The sequence below is a fragment of the Myxine glutinosa genome, chromosome 14 (genome assembly GCF_964187855.1).
Source record: "Myxine glutinosa chromosome 14, kmMyxGlut1.1, whole genome shotgun sequence".
Lineage (NCBI taxonomy): Eukaryota > Metazoa > Chordata > Myxini > Myxiniformes > Myxinidae > Myxine > Myxine glutinosa.
Window position 1 is genome coordinate 913,606 of NC_136274.1, and position 18,847 is coordinate 932,452.

Consider the following 18,847-nt stretch of genomic DNA (forward strand, 5'->3'; position numbering starts at 1 on the left):
GTTCAAGATACCAAGACCTGCATGGTCCGGGATGATGCAACTCTTACATCGTGGTGTCCAGCATTCAAAATCGTCTGTCCTGTTTCTCCCAATGATTGATTTGAGCTCGAGCGACACTACATGCATCTACTCCACTCTCAACTACATTGTGCAACATGCTAAACAACATGATGTACCTACCATCATCACCTTTGATCAGCCACTATGGTGGAAGGCATTGTCGATCATTCTCTCGGAGCCAGATGGAAGCCCCATGCGATCGTATTGTGGTAAGGCTAGGTGCCTTTCATATGGAAATGAGCTTCCTTGGCAGCATAGGGCACCTCATGGGTGGTTCTGGGTTGAAGGAGCTGATATAACACATATACGCACCAAATGCAGTGGATCACATCCTAACAGGAAAAGCAATTTCCAGGGCTGTACGGGTACACATCCTCCTGGATGCTGTCCTGAATGCACTCCTCCTGTCTGATCCTCTTGGAGGAACACAATACAGAACTGCAGAAGACTTGCCAGTTCGGGATGAAGATGCAATGAGTGGCTTGGCCGATGATGATGTGATTCATCCAGATGTGAGTAAAGCAAGGACCCTGTATGATGAATTGATGAAAGGCACACGATCTTCCAACGATGTAGCAAGTGATCCAATCCTTGACAAGATCAGCAAAGTCTTTCAAACACAGACAGAATCATTGACCAAAGACCGAACAGCGAAACTGTGGTTACAGTATATGGATATGGTGAAGATCTTAAGAAAATTCATCAAAGCCGAGCGTATGGGAAACTGGTCCCTGCACCTCGAAGCTGTATCTGATATGTTACCATATGTAGCAGCCTCAGGTCATTCACTCTATGCTAAGTCTGCCAGGATTTACCTGCAAATAATGCACAGCTTAGAACAGGACTATCCAGATGTGCACCGTAAGTTTACTCAGGGCTTCCATGTCGCCCGAAGAAGTAGTAGAGCTTGGGCTGGAATTTCCTCAGACCTGATGATTGAGCAAGTACTCATGAGAAGTATGAAGACCAGCGGGGGGTTAACAAGAGGAAGAGGAATGACAGAGCAACAACGGTTAACGTGGCTTTTGTCCATGCCGGCTTGTTCGGAGACGAACAGATTGATGCAAGAGCTCACTGGAGTGAAGTACAGCACAGGTGAACAGAACAAAGAGATGGGCAAAACCAGGCAGCATCGCGACATGCAAGATACAAGTACACTACAGGTCGCTCTAGTTGACAGAAATCCTTTCAAGTGTCATCCATCCCTCAGGAACATAATGACTGGTGTCAACGCTGGCAGTAAGGTTGATGTCGACAATGCCAAGCTCATTGGAGACAAGATCATGCACTCCATGACAAATCAGTCAGTTGTCCACTACACGTTCAAGCGCAAAGACCAAGCCACCACATTTCTGAAGGCCAGATCATCTGTGCGAGTTGGTAAAGACCAGGTACAGATAGACCCAGAACTGCTATTCCAGCGTCTCATCATCATCTCAAAATCTGCTGAAGATAAGGAAGAGATGTTTCGCCTTGAGTTATGCCCTCATCCACCTGCGCTGTTTGATGAAAAGCTGATGCTACGTGAAGCCCAGAAGTCCGTACTCGGAGATGCTATCTGGTCTAAACTTGAACCAGGTACCATAGAGTCAATCAGCGAAATCCAGTATGTCTTGGATGGTGGAAGTCTGCTGCACCGTATACCATGGCCACGTGGTTCACCAACATATCGAGAGATCTGCATGCTCCACTGTGACTATGTTACAAGAAAGTACGGAAAGGCCATCGTAATATTTGATGGATATCTTGGTCAATCAACCAAGCACATGACCCACCAGAGGCGAGCAGCAGGTAGAGGTGGACCAGAAGTGACTTTCACTGATGACATGAAGTTGACCATGAAGAAAGACATCTTCCTGGGAAACCTCAACAACAAACAGAACTTCATCAACATGTTGAGCAGATACCTCCGGCTTTCTGGATGCCAGACCCATCATTCCCAGGAAGATGCTGACCTGCTAATCATCCAGACCACAGTCAGTTCGGCGAACATGAGGAACACAGCCCTTATAGGAGAAGACACAGATCTGATCGTCCTACTCTGCTTCTATGCAAACCTAGAAGCACACGACTTGTTTATGTATAGTCAGGCAAAATCCACTGCAAAACCAAACCACATCTGGAATGTGAAGTCCATGAAACGTCAGCTAGGTGCAGCTGTGTGTGAAAGCATCCTATTCATACACGCAGTATTGGGATGTGACACGACGTCTCGACTGTACGGCCTTGGCAAAGGAGCGTCACTGAAGAAATTCATGATGAGCACACTCTTCCAAACTCAATCCCAACAGTTCTTGGCTGAGGATGCATCACCAGATGTGGTCGAGGCTGCAGGAGAGATAGCACTCGTGTGTCTCTACAAGGGTAAACCTGATGAAAGTTTGGATTCCCTCAGGTACAAGCGGTTTTGTGAACAGGTCGCAGTCAAGACTTCGAAGATACTCCCACAGACCTTACCGCCCACATCTGCTGCAGCGAGATATCAGAGCAGACGGGTGTATCTGCAAATACAGCAGTGGAAAGGAAACAACAGCCTACAACCAGTGGATTGGGGCTGGAGAATGAGCGACGGCAATCTTGGTCCTGTTATGACCGACCTCCCTCCAGCACCTCAGGATTTGTTGAATGTTATCCGGTGCAACTGTTCGACCGATTGTGGTTCCGCACGGTGTACATGCCACAAGAACAACTTGGAGTGTTCTCCTGCTTGTGGTCAGTCCCGTGGATCTGGCTGTACCAACTCCATCCTGGACAGTTTCAGCGACGACGATGACGAGGAAAATGATGATTAGGTAGTGGACTGTTGTTATAGACTGTTACATGCAGCTGAATTAGTTAATTGTGGACATTTTTTTACTTTTAAGCGAATCCTTGACTTCCGACAGTATTTTATGAGTCAGTATTATTAGTTTCTCTATATGTGATTTTATTATGAGTTTGTGATTTTAATCAACAAAATGTGCCATAATTCTGAAACAGTCATGACAAGTGATTCATGTATTTGCATATCAGTGATCAGTATTTAGCTATTGGGAATTTTGTTTACGTGCTTATTTTTTTGTTCCATACAGGCCGTACTGGGGCTGTAACATGCTGTAATTCCTGATATTAAAAGTATAATTATATACCATGTGCTCGGAATGTATCGCAAAATGTGAACAAATCGTACCGCAAAAGGATGAAAAGGGGGGTCCATGTACCAGTGATTTTGACAGACACCCCATATTTTTAGAGCTTTAGACTTTTGATATGTTATCTGGTATATATTACTGCATACAATTTCGCACTGATATGTAGTGTTGCAGTTTTTTCCTATCTGGCCCCATATTTGGGCTAAATGGCTTGGACTATAAAGGGAATCTCTTTTGTTATCGGGAATGATTTGGCCGGTGGTCGAGTTTCTGGTAATCCAATGTTGGTTGAAAAGCCTAGTATGGAATATAACACCGCACATTTAGAGCAGGAGATTCCGGGTATCTTTCCATCCTGCGCCGCGACTCGTGCTATGGGTAGGAAGCACTCTGAAGAGAAGGAGAAGGTACTGACGTCACGCTTTGCACAGTCACTTCTTGTCGCGTACCCTGAAACTAAGTGTCAGCATACACAAGTCATGTATGGAGGCAATGTTGGCAAGGTCTTTGTAGGTGGGCTGAACTTTGACACAAGTGAAGATGTTCTGGACTCTATCTTTGGAAAATATGGACCACTCTTGGAAGTGCTGCTGATAAAAGACAGGGAGACGCAAAAGTCGAGAGGGGTTGGCTTTGTCACGTTTGAAAACACAAAGGACGCCAAAGATGCAGAAAAGGATTTGAATGGCAAGGATTTGGATGGTCGGACCATAACAGTAGAGAAGGCAGGCCATTGGCGTCGAGGGGGCTACAGAGGAGGAAAACGTGGAGGTAGTTTCAGGGGTGGCTATGGCTCCCGGGGTGGGAGTAGTACCTTTGGTGGCGGCCGCAGTCGTGATTACTATGGAGGTTCCCAGCAGCAGCAGCGCAGTTTTGGCAACTCTCGACGGGATGACTATTACGGTGGTAGCCGAGATGGGGGCCGCTCTTCACGTGACTACAGCACCCGACTCTACAACCGTGATTATGATTTTTATCATCAAGAAGAGTGGGAAGCACTGAGTGCTCAGGAGCAGCCGAGCCAAGATTCCTACATGGATTAACCCGTGAACTCCACGTTCCTAAATGCGTCCATGCAGTGAATACTTCCAGGCCTCACCACTCAACCACCGTGAAACCTGGCTCTCAGCTCGGCCTCTTTCAAAAAGTGCTATAGATTTGCTTTGCTTTAGATTCACTGATCACAACCCCTTAACCTTCATTCAAAAAATGAAAAATAAAAACCAGAGGTTGATGAGATTGAGTTTGGCTTTGCAGGAGTTCAACTTGGAAATTGAGCATGTAAAGGGCAGGGACAATGTCGTTGCTGATGCTTTATCCAGAGTGAACTAACTTTGGAAATTCCTGTAGGTTGTTTGGAAGATTTGTTGCTTTATTTTGGGGAATATTAATTATTGTGGCTCACGTGAATTGATCATTTGGGTGTGAGTTTTACTTTTGTTTGTTAAAAGAGTTTTTGCCTGCAAAAAGTTTTCACTATGTTCAGACTTTCTTTCTTGAGGGGGGGAGGTGTTACGGATTCGTCACTTCCGTTGTTGTGGTTTTCATCCACTGTAAACAATTTTGATTCCATGTACTATTATTGTTGTCGTTTGGGAGAAATAGAGATTACTATTTTCAAAAGGTAAAAAAGTTAATGTTTTAAATGAAACCGGAACCGGACAACGACGAAGAGGAAGAAGAGGAAGATGAGGAAAAGAAGGCGGAACGAGTGAGTCGGACAAGAAGCCGAGCTGCTTCGAGGTCTGGAGCGAACGATTGGCGAACGAGGGTCACGAGTGAACTTTGGGTTTCCCAGGAAAGGGATTCCTGCAACAGAGTTGTTATCGCTGTGACAGATCAACCTGCATGTCAGGTTTTGCGGTTGATTCCGAGGAGAATCATCGTAGTGCTGTTTTGCCTCGAACGGGCCATCGGCCATTTTGACTTGCAGGCTTTGCGCATCGCTCAAGATTTTTCACTTCGCTTCAACCATTCTCACCGCATACAGACGTTAATTTGGTATTTGGTGTGTGTGTAACGTGGCTTTTGAGTGGGAAATCTGCGGTTCGTCGATTGAGAGCCGTCAAACGTCCATACCTGAAGGTGTGATTTCCCCGTCGCGTCTAGAGGTGAGAATGTGTGAGAAGTGTTATGATTTATGGGAGCGAGACATGGGTAATGAACGTAGAGCAGCAACGAAGGCTGGAAAGGGTGGAAATGTGAATGGTTCGATGGATGTGCGGAGTATCGTTGAGAGAGAGGAAGACAAATGATGATTTGCGAAAGATGATGGGAATATTGCCTGTGATTGATGCTGTGAAGAGGAACAGGTTGAGATGGTTTGGTCATGTGTTGAGGAAGGATGAAAGTGACTGGTTGAGAAGAGTGATGGAAATTAATGTAGAAGGAAGTAGAGGACGGGGAAGACCGAGAAAGACTTGGCTAAAGATGGTGGAAGAAGAAATGCGGGCAAGGGGGTTAACAAGGAGAGATGCAGAAAATAGGGCAAAATGGAGAAGATTGTCATGGGGATCGCAAGGCTAACCCCCGCTCTAGCAGGGAAAATGGCCTTAAAATGCATGTTGTTCTAGAGGACACCTTCGCCCATCTTTGGCAGTGTAACTGTCAACCCAACGGGATTCTGGTCTCGATGTGACATCGTACGGACGGTCACTGGAGTGGATCGACTTTGGCTTGAATCCGGAATAACTTTGGCTTGAAGCCGGGAAAGAGACATTGGGGATGTTCTTTTCGCTCACTTGGAGCACAGTGAGTTATGTATTACGAAACTGATGGTACCATCATCGGAATGATATATATTGATTGTACTTTTGATTAATATTGTTACTGTACCGTTATTCTTGTGTGACCTTAATACAATACTTGTTTGTTGGTAACAATTGGTGTGGTTTCACCATTGATCCTTGGCATACAGAATAACACATCTTTCTGCCGTGACTCTTCTCGGGGCTCGGAGGTACACCGCGTGACCAGGGTCTGGGGAGGAGCACGTAACAGTAACTTTGTCACGTTGTAATTGGCGCAAAACCGTGTCGTCTCTGGAATTGCTCTATTTGTAAAGTTCATTGACCACGAATCAGCATTAGAACGATGTATATGAGTGTTTCTTCCCTTCAAGCTTGACTCACTGAGCAGGCAACATTGTGCAATCTTATCCTTCCCAGGCGAAGCATCTTCTTACTATAATTCACCAAATGTCTGTCTGTCTGTCTGTGTCTGTTCCCAGGTACCGCAAAAACGGCTGAACCGATCGCAACGAAATTTTGGGTGGGTATTCCTGGGACCCCCTAGAGTAAAATAGGCTATATTGTTTTTCCAATTTTTTCCCCAAAATTTTCCCATTTTTCCCCAAATTTTCCCCAATTTTTTCCCCAATTATCCAGTTTTTCCAAACACGATGGCATAATATTTACCGATATGAACAGTGATGTGGCTTTTATTGAAATTCTACAAATACTGTTTAGATTTTGACGATTTGCGTGTGATATGATTTAACGGATGTTCATATGAATCGTTTAAAATAAAAAAGCCTTCAATTTCTGATATTTTGCCTTTTCATTTGGGCATCCCAATAGAAGCCCCGCCCATAAGGCAGGTACCGTTGCTAGTTGTTTTAACTCTGCCAAAGTCAATTGAATCATATGCAAAGTGATACGTATGCTGATTTACCCAGTATCCCTCCCCACCTTTCGGGATGATGATGATGCTTCTTAAGAGGATTTGGCAAAACAGATCATGATGTAGATGACGTCGTGTTTTGTATCTCACGTCATCACGAAATAAAACTACTTTGTTTTATTTGTTGAGTTGGAGAGTTGAGTTGAGAGTTGACTCGTTGGTTGGAGACAGCTGAGACTCGATGCCTTGTCACTTAAATTATTTATAAAATGTAATATCACAAACACTACAAATAAATTCGGGCAAAATAATTGTTGTACACCGCTCATTTCCAATGCCATCTCTAGGCGCTGCATAACATCATTTCCGGGCACCGAAGGGGGCTCGGCAGTGACGCACGCTGAAAGGGAGTACTCAGTTTTCACCCTGGTTGTTTGTTTTCTTGCTTTCTTGCTTTCTTGTTTCCTTGTTTGTCCCGGTGATATCTCAGCCATCCTTTGAGCTACAAAGCTGAAATTTCGGCACAATAGTGAGGAAGTACTTTGTCAAAAACAGTATTTTTTGTTTTTTGATTAATCAATTAATTGAGGAGTTATTTAATTATTATCGATTAATTAAGTACTTATTTAATTAATTAAATATCCTTTCTCTTCTGACCATTAACTCAGGCACCTTTTGAGTAAGGAAGCTGATATTTGGACATGCCAATGACCAGGTGATTTGGCTGCAAAGGCTATTTTTGATTTATTAATTAATAAATTAATCAATTAATCGATTAATTATTTAATTATTCGATTAATGACTAAAAACTTCTTTTTTTAAGTTACAGATTCTGATGAAATGGTGGTGGTTTATGTGTTCTATGACCGAAATGATTAATAATTGAATTTTTTTATTATTATTATTTATTTATTTTTATTATGAATTATTTATTTATTTTCTTTAATTTAATTATTATTATGAATTATTATACAATTAGCATTATATTAGCATTATACAATTAATCAATCAATTATTGTACACCTCTCCCTCCCAATGCAGTCTCTATGAGCTGCACTGTGGTATTGCCGGGTGCCGGAGGCGCCCCGGCAATGCCGCGCTGTAGGATATTTAATTATTTGGCATGGGGGCGGTGTACTTTTTTTTTTTTTTTTCTTTTTTTTTTGTATACTGAATCGAGGCTCGTGAAAGAGCTGACATTTACTTCACAAACAAATCAACCAGACAAACAAAATATATAAAAAGAGGGAGCGGAAGACAAGAGAAGGGGAAGCACACAAACACTTGAGAGCACACATTTAAGAGCAGGGAGATGTGTGGGAGGGAGAGGGCTTGGGGGGAGGAGGCGTGGGAAGGGGGGGAGGGGGGGGGGGGGAGAAGTATAAAACACAAGGACACATGTCATCATGTCATGTCAAACACATGTGTCAAATGTCAAACAAAAAAACATACTTTGAATGTATCTGTACTTGTTGATCAATCAATTAATCGATTAATTATTTAATTATTTGATTAATGACGAATTTTTTATTTTTATTTTTTGTTACAGATTCGGATGAAATGGTGGTGGTTTATGTGTTCTATTGGCGAATTGATTAATTATTATTATTTTATTTATTATTCTTTATTTATTTTTATTATGAATTATTTATTTATTTTCTTTCTCATCTGGGCAATATCTCAGGCACCTTTTGAGCTAGGAAGCTGATATTTGGACATGACAATGACCAAGTGATTTGGCTGTAAAAGGTATTTTCTTATTTATTGATCAATTAATTAATCGATTAATTATTTAATTATTCGATGAATGAGTTAATTAATTAATTTTTTTAAGTTACAGATTCGGATGAGATGGTGGTGGTTTATGTATTCTATGAGCCAATTGATTAACTATTTAATTTTTTTATGTTTATTATTTATTTATTCTCATTATTAATCATTTATTTATTTTCTTTCTCTTCTGGGCAATATCTCAGGCACCTTTTGCTAATATTTGGACATGACAGTGACCAGGTGATGTGGCCATAAAGGATATTTTTGATTTATTGATTAATTTATTTAATCGATTAATTATTTATTGAATAATCAATTAATTATATAATTTTTTATTAATGACTTGTTTAATTACATTTCTAAAAGATACATCTTCGGATGAAGCACTAGTGGTTTAGTTATGTTATTAGCCAATTGATGAAGAAAATATTTTATGATAATCTTTTATTGATTTTAATTATTAAATTAATCAATCAATTATTGTACACCTCTCCCTCCCAATGCAATCTCTATGAGCCGCACTGTAGGATATTTAATTATTTGGCATGGGGGCGGTGTACTTTGAATGTATCTGTACTTGTTTGTATTATGATTGGTGTAAATCATGACAACACAGCAACTCAGGTACAGTCATTATCCTCAGGTAAAACAAGCCCGTTCCTCAATAAGCATCATCAGACACATATGGCTGCCGAAGCAGTTTCTTGACTATTGGGCACAATCCTGGTCGGGGCGTCACTCCTACGCAGGGCACTCCAATGGCTCATTCATCCCAGTAAGCTGGTGCTCACTTTGCCGACATCGGGGGGATTGCAGCCTGAGTCAACACCACCTGATGTTAATTCAACAACCGACCCGGATTTGAACTCAGGACCCTAAAATCCCAAATCAGCACCCCAAGCGTTAAGCCAACACCAGGCATATATTTATTGCACTGAAAAAGTTTTGAACTAGAGGAGTGACATCTTTCGGGATTCCTTAGAGATAGCCGGGTTATGACGATTGTTGAGAGAGACCCCAAACTCAGGCTGTGATTCGTTTCCTCAATATGCGTTCTTCTGCTATGATTCAGTTGTTCATGCCAAAAATGTAACTTCGGAACAGGATGAACAACACCTTGAAATAAGTCTCTTATTCATGTTTAATGAATGGATATGGAGAATATGATTTTAAAGGTTTTTGCTGATCCTGACCTGAATTCCGTTGAGGTGTAATTGCTTGTCCCACTGTAGCCTGCTTGTCTTCAATGACACCCTCTTGTTGTACACCTTCCACATTCAGCACCTCCAACTCCAGCACCAAAATGAGACGTCTGTATAGCCAAGGAGATCACTTGAGTAATGTTTCTGATACCATACCAGACAAGTTTAGATTGGGTGTGAAAAACGGAATCACATTTATTGCTGCTGAAGATGAAAACATGACAGTTCTGGTTTGTGAGTAAACGTTTTTTCAAAATGATTATCATATAAGGAACTTCAAGCAGGAGACAATTAGGCCCATCAAGCCTACAAAGTGGTTGTCAACCGATGGGAATTTTCCGTGCTTTTTTCATTTATGGTATTTTGATACATAACACATGGTATAACATGGTATAACATAACACTACGTAGCACATGGTATGTTAGCACCAAAAGACATGGTATGTTGACACCAAAACACATGATATTTTGGCACCATAACATGGTATTTTGGTACACATCACATGGTATTTTGGCACCATAACACATGGTATTTTGTCACCATAACACGTGGCATTTGGCATCATAACACATGGTATTTTGTCACCATAACACATGGTATTTTGGCACCATAACACATGATATTTTGGCACCATAACACATGGTATTTTGGCACCATAACACATGGTATTTTGGCACCATAACACATGCTATTTTAACACCATAACACATGCTATTTTAACACCATAACACATGGTATTTTGGCACCATAACACATGGTATTTTGGCACCATAACACATGGTATTTTGGCACCATAACACATGGTATTTTGGCACCATAACACATGGTATTTTGGCACCATAACACATGGTATTTTGGCACTATAACACATGGTATTTTGGCACCATAACACATGGTATTTTGGCACCATAACACATGGTATTTTGGCACCATAATACATAGTATTTTGGCACCATAACACATGGTATTTTGGCACCATAACACATGGTATTTTGGCACCATAACACATGGTATTTTGGCACCATAACACATAGTATTTTTGCACCATAACACATGGTATTTTGGCACCATAACACATGGTATTTTGGCAGCATAACACATGGTATTTTGGCACCATAACACATGGTATTTTGGCACCATAACACATGGTATTTTGGCATCATAACAAATGGTATTTTGTCACCATAACATGCTATTTTAACACCATAACACATGGTATTTTAACACCATAACACATGGTCTCTTCACGCTGGACTCTTAGCTCTCTCTTCGCTCTGTTTCTGCGCATGCTCTTGGTGCTTGGAGATTTCTGCGGTCGTTGTCTTCCCTGGGTTCTTCGTGGTGCTTTTGGTGCTCGTGGTTTTGGTGCTCGTTGTCTTGCTGCTTGTGGTCATAGTGCTCTTGGTGCTTGGAGTGAGGCTTGGTCTTAGTGCTCTTGGTGCTTGGAGCGAGGCTCGGTGCTGCGAGCAAACGGGACCTCGCATGCGACCAACGAGCGGGGAGCGAGGCGTGCCGTTGAACAGACAAGGCCGGCGCGAGCGGGTGACTCGGGGCCCAGCGGAGCGTGGGTGAGGCGGACGGAGGCCTTCTTCGCACCAGCATCGGAGCCGTATGGAGACGCGTTGGACTACGGACACACCACTGCAGACAGATAAGACGCATCCACAACATGATGGGACATTTATTTTATTCGTTCTCCCTTTGTCCTGTATATGAAGTCTGTGTGCGGGATCCCGATCTAGGAACATTATTTATTTACTGTAGCGTTTCCTTGTATCGGGTTTCGTAATAAATCGTCTATTTTTGTTCATTTTACCTCCCGTGTTCGAGTTCATTAATATGCAGGGTTGAAGACTGTGGGTGAGATCACTGCAGGTAAGAGCTCGCCACTTCTTCCTCTTCCTTCTTCCTCCTGTGCTTGTTAGTCAAATCCGCAGTCGACCGTCGCCTCCATTAAAGCCCCTTTGGCCATCCGCGAGCCCACAGTATTAACCGAGGGTATTCGCGCGACAATATTATTATTACTCCTGTTAATATGTATTACTGTTATTAGTGTAATGTTATTATTACTCCTGTTATTATGTATTACTGTTATTAGTGTAATATGTTATTATTACTCCTGTTATTATGTATTACTGTTATTAGTGTAATATGTTATTATTACTCCTGTTATTATGTATTACTGTTATTAGTGTAATATGTTATTATTACTCCTGTTATTATGTATTACTGTTATTAGTGGAATATGTTATTATTATACCTGTTATTCTGTATTACTGTTATTAGTGTAATATGTTATTATGTATTACTGTTATTAGTGTAATATGTTATTATTACTCCTGTTATTATGTATTACTGTTATTAGTGTAATATATTATTATTACTCCTGTTATTCTGTATTACTGTTATTAGTGTAATATGTTATTATTACTCCTGTTATTCTGTATGCAATGTCTGAGTTATCATTAGTGTAACACAGTTATCATTATATCGTGTTTTTAATGCCTTGTTAACTCGGTCATTGTTGTCATTATATCGTGTATTTAGGGCCTTGTTAACTCGGACACATCATTATATCATGTTTTCATGGCCTAGTTGACTCGGACATTGTTATCATTATTGTGTAGCGGTTACCGCTGGATGCACACAATCGCCTTGCACCGGCCAGAACACGGCCAGACGCGCCTCTCCCGGGCATGCCCGGACTCACTGTTCCCGGGCACGCCCGAACCTCCCAGGCACGCCCGGTCTCGTCTTTCCCGGGCATGCCCGCTCTCGCCTTTCCAGGGCTCGCCCAGAGCGTCCGGGCATGCCCGCTATCGCCTTTCCAGGGCTCGCCCAGAGCGTCCGGGCATGCCCGCTATCGCCTTTCCAGGGCTCGCCCAGAGCGTCCGGGCATGCCCGCTATCGCCTTTCCAGGGCTCGCCCAGAGCGTCCGGGCATGCCCGCTATCGCCTTTCCAGGGCTCGCCCAGAGCGTCCGGGCATGCCCGCTATCGCCTTTCCAGGGCTCGCCCAGAGCGTCCGGGCATGCCCGCTCTCGCCTTTCCAGTGCTCGTCCAGAGCGCCCGGGCACGCCCAGCCTCGACTTGCCAGGCCGCAGCCAAACACGCCCGGGCAGGTCCAGACTCGCCTTTCCAAGGCTCGCCCTTGACACCCGGGCATGCCCGGTATAGCTTTTGCCGGGCAAACTTCCCGACATAAATGTGTATATATATTGCTGCCGATAAACGGGCTTTTGTCAGAATACCTGAGCTGTTTTGTTGCAATAAAGCAACTCGGACGAATTCCGTCTTTGGTCGCGTCACTTCTTTCGACTCGCGTTGGAGCGCAGCTCCTTCAATATCGTGTTTTTCGGGCCTTGTTAACTCGGACACATCATTTTATCATGTTTTTATGGCCTTGTTGACTCGGGTATTGTTATCATTATATTGTAGCGGTTACCGCTGGATGCACACAATCGCCTTGCACCGGCCAGAACACGGCCAGACGCGCCTCTCCCGGGCATGCCCGGACTCACTGTTCCCGGGCACGCCCGAACCTCCCGGGCACGCCCGGTCTCGTCTTTCCCGGGCATGCCCGCTCTCGCCTTTCCAGGGCTCGCCCAGAGCGTCCGGGCATGCCCGCTATCGCCTTTTCAGGGCTCGCCCAGAGCGTCCGGGCATGCCCGCTATTGCCTTTCCAGGGCTCGCCCAGAGCGTCCGGGCATGCCCGCTATCGCCTTTCCAGGGCTCGCCCAGAGCGTCCGGGCATGCCCGCTCTCGCCTTTCCAGTGCTCGTCCAGAGCACCCGGGCACGCCCAGCCTCGACTTGCCAGGCCGCAGCCAAACACGCCCGGGCAGGTCCAGACTCGCCTTTCCAAGGCTCGCCCTTGACACCCGGGCATGCCCGGTATAGCTTTTCCCGGGCAAACTTCCCGACATAAATGTGTATATATATTGCTGCCCGATAAACGGGCTTGTCAGAATACCTGAGCTGTTTTGTTTCAATAAAGCAACTCGGACGAATTCCGTCTTTGGTCGCGTCAATTCTTTCGACTCGCGTTGGAGTGCAGTTCCTTCATTGGTGACCTACCGACATGGATACGGCAGTGACGCTTAAACTGCCTACCTTCTGGGAGGCTCACGCGGCTGTTTGGTTCACTCAGGCGGACTCTCAGTTCGCCCTGCGAGGCATCACCGCGGACGACACCCGCTTCCACCATGTTGTGGCGGCGCTCGGTTCCGCCACCGCGGCCCGCGCCTTGAGCCTCCTCGAGCACCCGCCAGCTGCTGACAAATACGACGCACTGAAGACACTCCTCCTCGACGCTTTCGCCCTCTCACTGGCAGCACGCGCACGGCGCCTGCTCGCTCTGCCCGAGCTCGGCGACACGTGCCCGTCCGAGCGCATGGACTATATGCTCTCGTTGCTCGGTGAGCACTCTCCGGATTTTCTGTTCCGCGAGCTGTTCCTTCGCCAGCTGCCTCACCCGGTACGCCTCGCCCTGGCTGGCACGTTGATCACGGATTCCCGCGCCCTCGCCAGGGAAGCCGATAAGATCTCCTCGGCGGGCCAGCACATCGGCGCGGTTACCTGGAGCCCGCCGCCGTCCGAGGCGACGCCCACGACGCCCGAGCACCCTGCGCGGTTGGAGGCCGAACTGCTGGTGCAACTGGCGGCCGCCACGCCGCACCGCCCGCTTCCGACATGACGGCCGGGGCCTCCACCTGACCGGGCGTGGTGTTATTACCACGCCAGGTTCGGACACAAGGCTCGGACGTGCCGGCCCCCGTGCACTTTCGGCAGGTCGGGAAACGGCCGGGCCGGCGTTCATTCCCAGCCATGAGCGCCGGCCACTCGGGCAACTTGCTGTTTATTCGGGACAAAGCGTCTGGGCGGTGTTTCCTGTGTGACACCGGTGCCCAACTGAGCGTCATACCCGCCTCTGAGTAGGACAGGCGGGACGCCGTTTGCGGCCCCTCTTTGGTCGCTGCTAATGGCTCGGCCATACGCACTTTCGGCCCATGCGTCGTCACCCTCTGCTTCGGCAGCCAGCGTTTTCAATGGACTTTTGTGACCGCCTGCGTCCCCATGGCTTTGCTGGGCGCCGACTTCCTCTGCGCGCACGGGCTGCTGGTCGACGTCAAACATCGTCGCCTTGTCAACGCCGAGACCTTCAGCTCCCTGGCGTGCACGATGAGCAGCTCCGCGCCGACCGAACTGGCATGCGCCCTCCTGGCAGCGAACGAGTTCGATCGCCTGCTCGCGGAATTCCCGGCCCTCACGCGGCCGACGTTTTCGGCCGTCGCGGTGCGGCACGGGATCGAGCACCACATACCCACTACGGGCCCGCCGGACTACGCCAAGGCCCGCCGCCTCGACCCGGCCAAGCTCGCCGTGGCGAAGGCCGAGTTCGACGCGTTGGAGCACCTCGGCATCGTGCGGCGCTCCGATAGCACGTGGGCCTCGCCACTGCACATCGTGCCAAAGCCGGGGGGTGGATGGCGCCCGTGTGGCGACTACCGCCATCTCAATGACGCTACCACCCCCGACAGGTACCCGATCCCGCATATTCAGGACTTTTCCGCCCGTTTGGCGGGACGGGTCATCTTTTCGAGAATTGACCTGATACGCGGCTACCACCAGGTACCTGTCCGGGCGGCCGACGTCCCGAAGACGGCCGTCATCACGCCGTTCGGCCTGTTCGAATTTTTGCGGATGCCGTTTGGCCTCAAGAACGCGGCCCAGGCGTTCCAGCGCTTGATGGACGGCGTGCTGCGCAACCTGCCGTTTCTTTTCGTCTATCTGGACGATATCCTCGTCGCCAGCACGTCCCGCGCCGAGCACCTCCTCCACCTCCGAACACTGTTCGGTCGCCTCAGCGAGCATGGCTTAATTGTCAACCCGGTCAAATGCCACTTCGGCGCGACGACCGTTGACTTTTTGGGCCACCGCATCACCAAGACCGGGGCCGTGCCGCTGCCGACCAAGGTCGAGGCCTACACCATGTTCCCGCGTCCCCGTTCCATCAAGGCCCTCCAAGAGTTCCTCGGCATGGTGAATTTTTATCCCCGATTCGTGCCCCGCGCTGCTCAGCTCATGCGGCCCCTTTACGAGGCCATCCGGGGCAAGCCGGCCAAGCATGACATTGTTTGGTCTGCGGCCATGGACGCGGCCTTCGCCAGCGCCAAACGGGCCCTCGCCGATGCAACGCTGCTGGCTCACCCGGTGCTCAATGCGCCCATCGCCCTCACCACGGACATCCGGCACGTCGCCGGCAAAGACAACGCCGTGGCCGACTGTCTTTCTCGGGCCAGCGCGAACGCGGTCCACCTCGGCGTGGACTTCGTGCTCATGGCGGCCGACCAGACCACCGACGCCTCAGTGCAGGCACTCCGTGCGGCGGACACGGGCCTCCGCCTGGCCGACATTCCCTTCGCGGGCACCGTCCTGCTCTGCGACGTCTCACAGGGCCAGCCTCGCCCCATCGTGCCCGTTTCCTGGCAGCGCCGCATCTTCGCCTCCATCCACGGCCTTTCTCACCCGGGCCGGAAAGCTTCTCAGAAGCTGGTGTCGGCGCGTTTCGTCTGGCACAGCCTTCGACGAAACATCCGCGACTGGGCCAACGCCTGCACGGCCTGCCAGCGGGTCAAGGTCCACCGCCACACCCAGGCCCCGCTGGCACCTTTCGCCGTGCCTGAACGGCGTTTCGACCACGTCCACGTGGACCTGGTGGGTCCCCTGCCCCCCTCGCGGGGGTTCACCCACCTGCTCACCATGGTGGACAGGACCACCAGGTGGCCGGAGGCCGTGCCCCTCGCCTCCACCTCCACCGCCGACGTGGCGCAGGCGTTCATCTCCACCTGGGTCGCGCGCTTCGGCGCACCAGCGGACATCTCGTCCGACTGCGGCCCACAGTTCACATCTGAGCTTTGGGGCGCGGTCGCCCGTTCGTTGGGGGTCACGCTGCACCGCACCACGGCCTACCACCCCCAAGCCAACGGGTTGTGCGAGCGGTTTCACCGCTCCATGAAGGCCGCACTCATGGCCGGCCTTCAGGACGACGGTTGGACCGACCGGCTGCCGTGGGTCCTTTTGGGCCTTCGCACGGCCCCCAAGGAAGACCTCCAGGCGTCCGCCGCCGAGCTTGTCTACGGCCAGCCGCTCCGCGTCCCGGGCGAATTCGTGCCCGACGCTACCAGTCCCTGGTCCGCCGCTCGCCAGCGCTCGGACCTCCAGGAGGCCGCCCGACGATTTGCCCCCGTGCCGACGTCCCGCCACGGTGGCCCCCAGTCCTACGTCCCCCCGGCGCTTCGCACAGCGGAGTACGTCTTTGTGCGTCATGACGCGCACCGGGGGCCACTCCGGCCGCCGTACGACGGGCCCTTCCGGGTCCTGCGACGGGGCGACAAGTCTTTCATCGTCGACTTCGGCGGCCGGCCGGACCGGATTTCTGTGGACCGCCTCAAACCGGCGCACATGGACGTCAACTGACCACCACGGTTGGCCCTTCCTCCACGGCGAGGCCGCCCCCCGTCCACAGCTCCCCCCGCTCGACCACCCACCACCACGTCGGACCCCTCCCCACGACCCTCCAGGGGTCGCTTCGGCCGGGTCATTCGGACCCCCCTTAAATTGACCCTGCCGGTGCAGGTCGATTCTGGAGGGGCGTGTGTAGCGGTTACCGCTGAATGCACACAATCGCCTTGCACCGGCCAGAACACGGCCAGACGCGCCTCCCCGGGCATGCCCGGACTCACTGTTCCCGGGCACGCCCGAACCTCCCGGGCACGCCCGGTCTCGTCTTTCCCGGGCATGCCCGCTCTCGCCTTTCCAGGGCTCGCCCAGAGCATCCGGGCGTGCCCGCTATCGCCTTTTCAGGGCTCGCCCAGAGCGTCAGGGCATGCCCGCTATCGCCTTTCCAGGGCTCGCCCAGAGCGTCCGGGCATGCCCGCTATCGCCTTTCCAGGGCTCGCCCAGAGCGTCCGGGCATGCCCGCTCTCGCCTTTCCAGTGCTCGTCCAGAGCGCCCGGGCACGCCCAGCCTCGACTTGCCAGGCCGCAGCCAAACACGCCCGGGCAGGTCCAGACTCGCCTTTCCAAGGCTCGCCCTTGACACCCGGGCATGCCCGGTATAGCTTTTGCCCGGCAAACTTCCCGACATAAATGTGTATATATATTGCTGCCCGATAAACGGGCTTGTCAGAATACCTGAGCTGTTTTGTTTCAATAAAGCAACTCGGACGAATTCCGTCTTTGGTCGCGTCAATTCTTTCGACTCGCGTTGGAGCGCAGTTCCTTCAATATCGTGTTTTTTAGGGCCTTGTTAACTCGGACACATCATTATATCGTGTTTTTAGGGCCTTGTTAACTCGGACACATCATTATATCGTGTTTTTAGGGCCTTGTTAACTCGGACACATCATTATATCGTGTTTTTAGGGCCTTGTTAACTCGGACACATCATTATATCATGTTTTTGTGGCCTTGTTGACTCGGACATTGTTATCATTATATGGTGTTTTTCGGGCCTTGTTGACGTGGACACTGTTATCATTATATGGTATTTTTAGGGCCTTGTTGAATCGGACATACCATGTGGCATGCAACTTGCATTTCCATCATGTTATTAACATACCACGTGGCATGCAACTTGTTGGTAAAGCTCAACTCACCTGCCATCGCGCAGCTCTGTCGAGTTGTAATTCTGGAGACGAACAATGCGATTCTCTGTGATCTTGCCACTAACCACCAGGTGATTAAGTTGTGTCGCCAACATGACGGCTGAGAAACACGACATATCACACCATTGCGATTACAAGCTATTGCATCTACTATTACATGACATTCTCCTGTTACTCCCACTCACAAACCACAAGGAAGCAGTACCTATGTTACCTGTGGCCTATAGGTGAAGAGTTGTACTACACAGGTTAGAATTACAAAGAAGGCATGCTTAGGAATGCTTTAACATGTATATCTGTGGACTGTGATCCATGTTGAGACAGGCAGGTAATGTGGGTAAAATACAGCGCAGATTGGGGTGTATCACACGAATGCCAGTCCAGTAAAGGCAAAG

General features: G+C 48.6%; 1 protein-coding gene across 1 annotated transcript in view; it reads right to left on the minus strand.

The window, feature by feature from the left end:
* LOC137440035 (replication protein A 70 kDa DNA-binding subunit-like) overlaps positions 1–18,847 on the minus strand; it is a 172,423-nt gene that overhangs the window by 117,335 nt on the left and 36,241 nt on the right. Inside the window, exons 4-5 of the mRNA XM_078768297.1 lie at positions 18,444–18,552; positions 9,779–9,897 (exon numbers count right to left, since the gene is read on the minus strand). Of these exons, the coding sequence (XP_078624423.1) occupies positions 9,779–9,897; positions 18,444–18,552 (228 nt within the window). The remainder of the gene's footprint in view (positions 1–9,778; positions 9,898–18,443; positions 18,553–18,847) is intronic.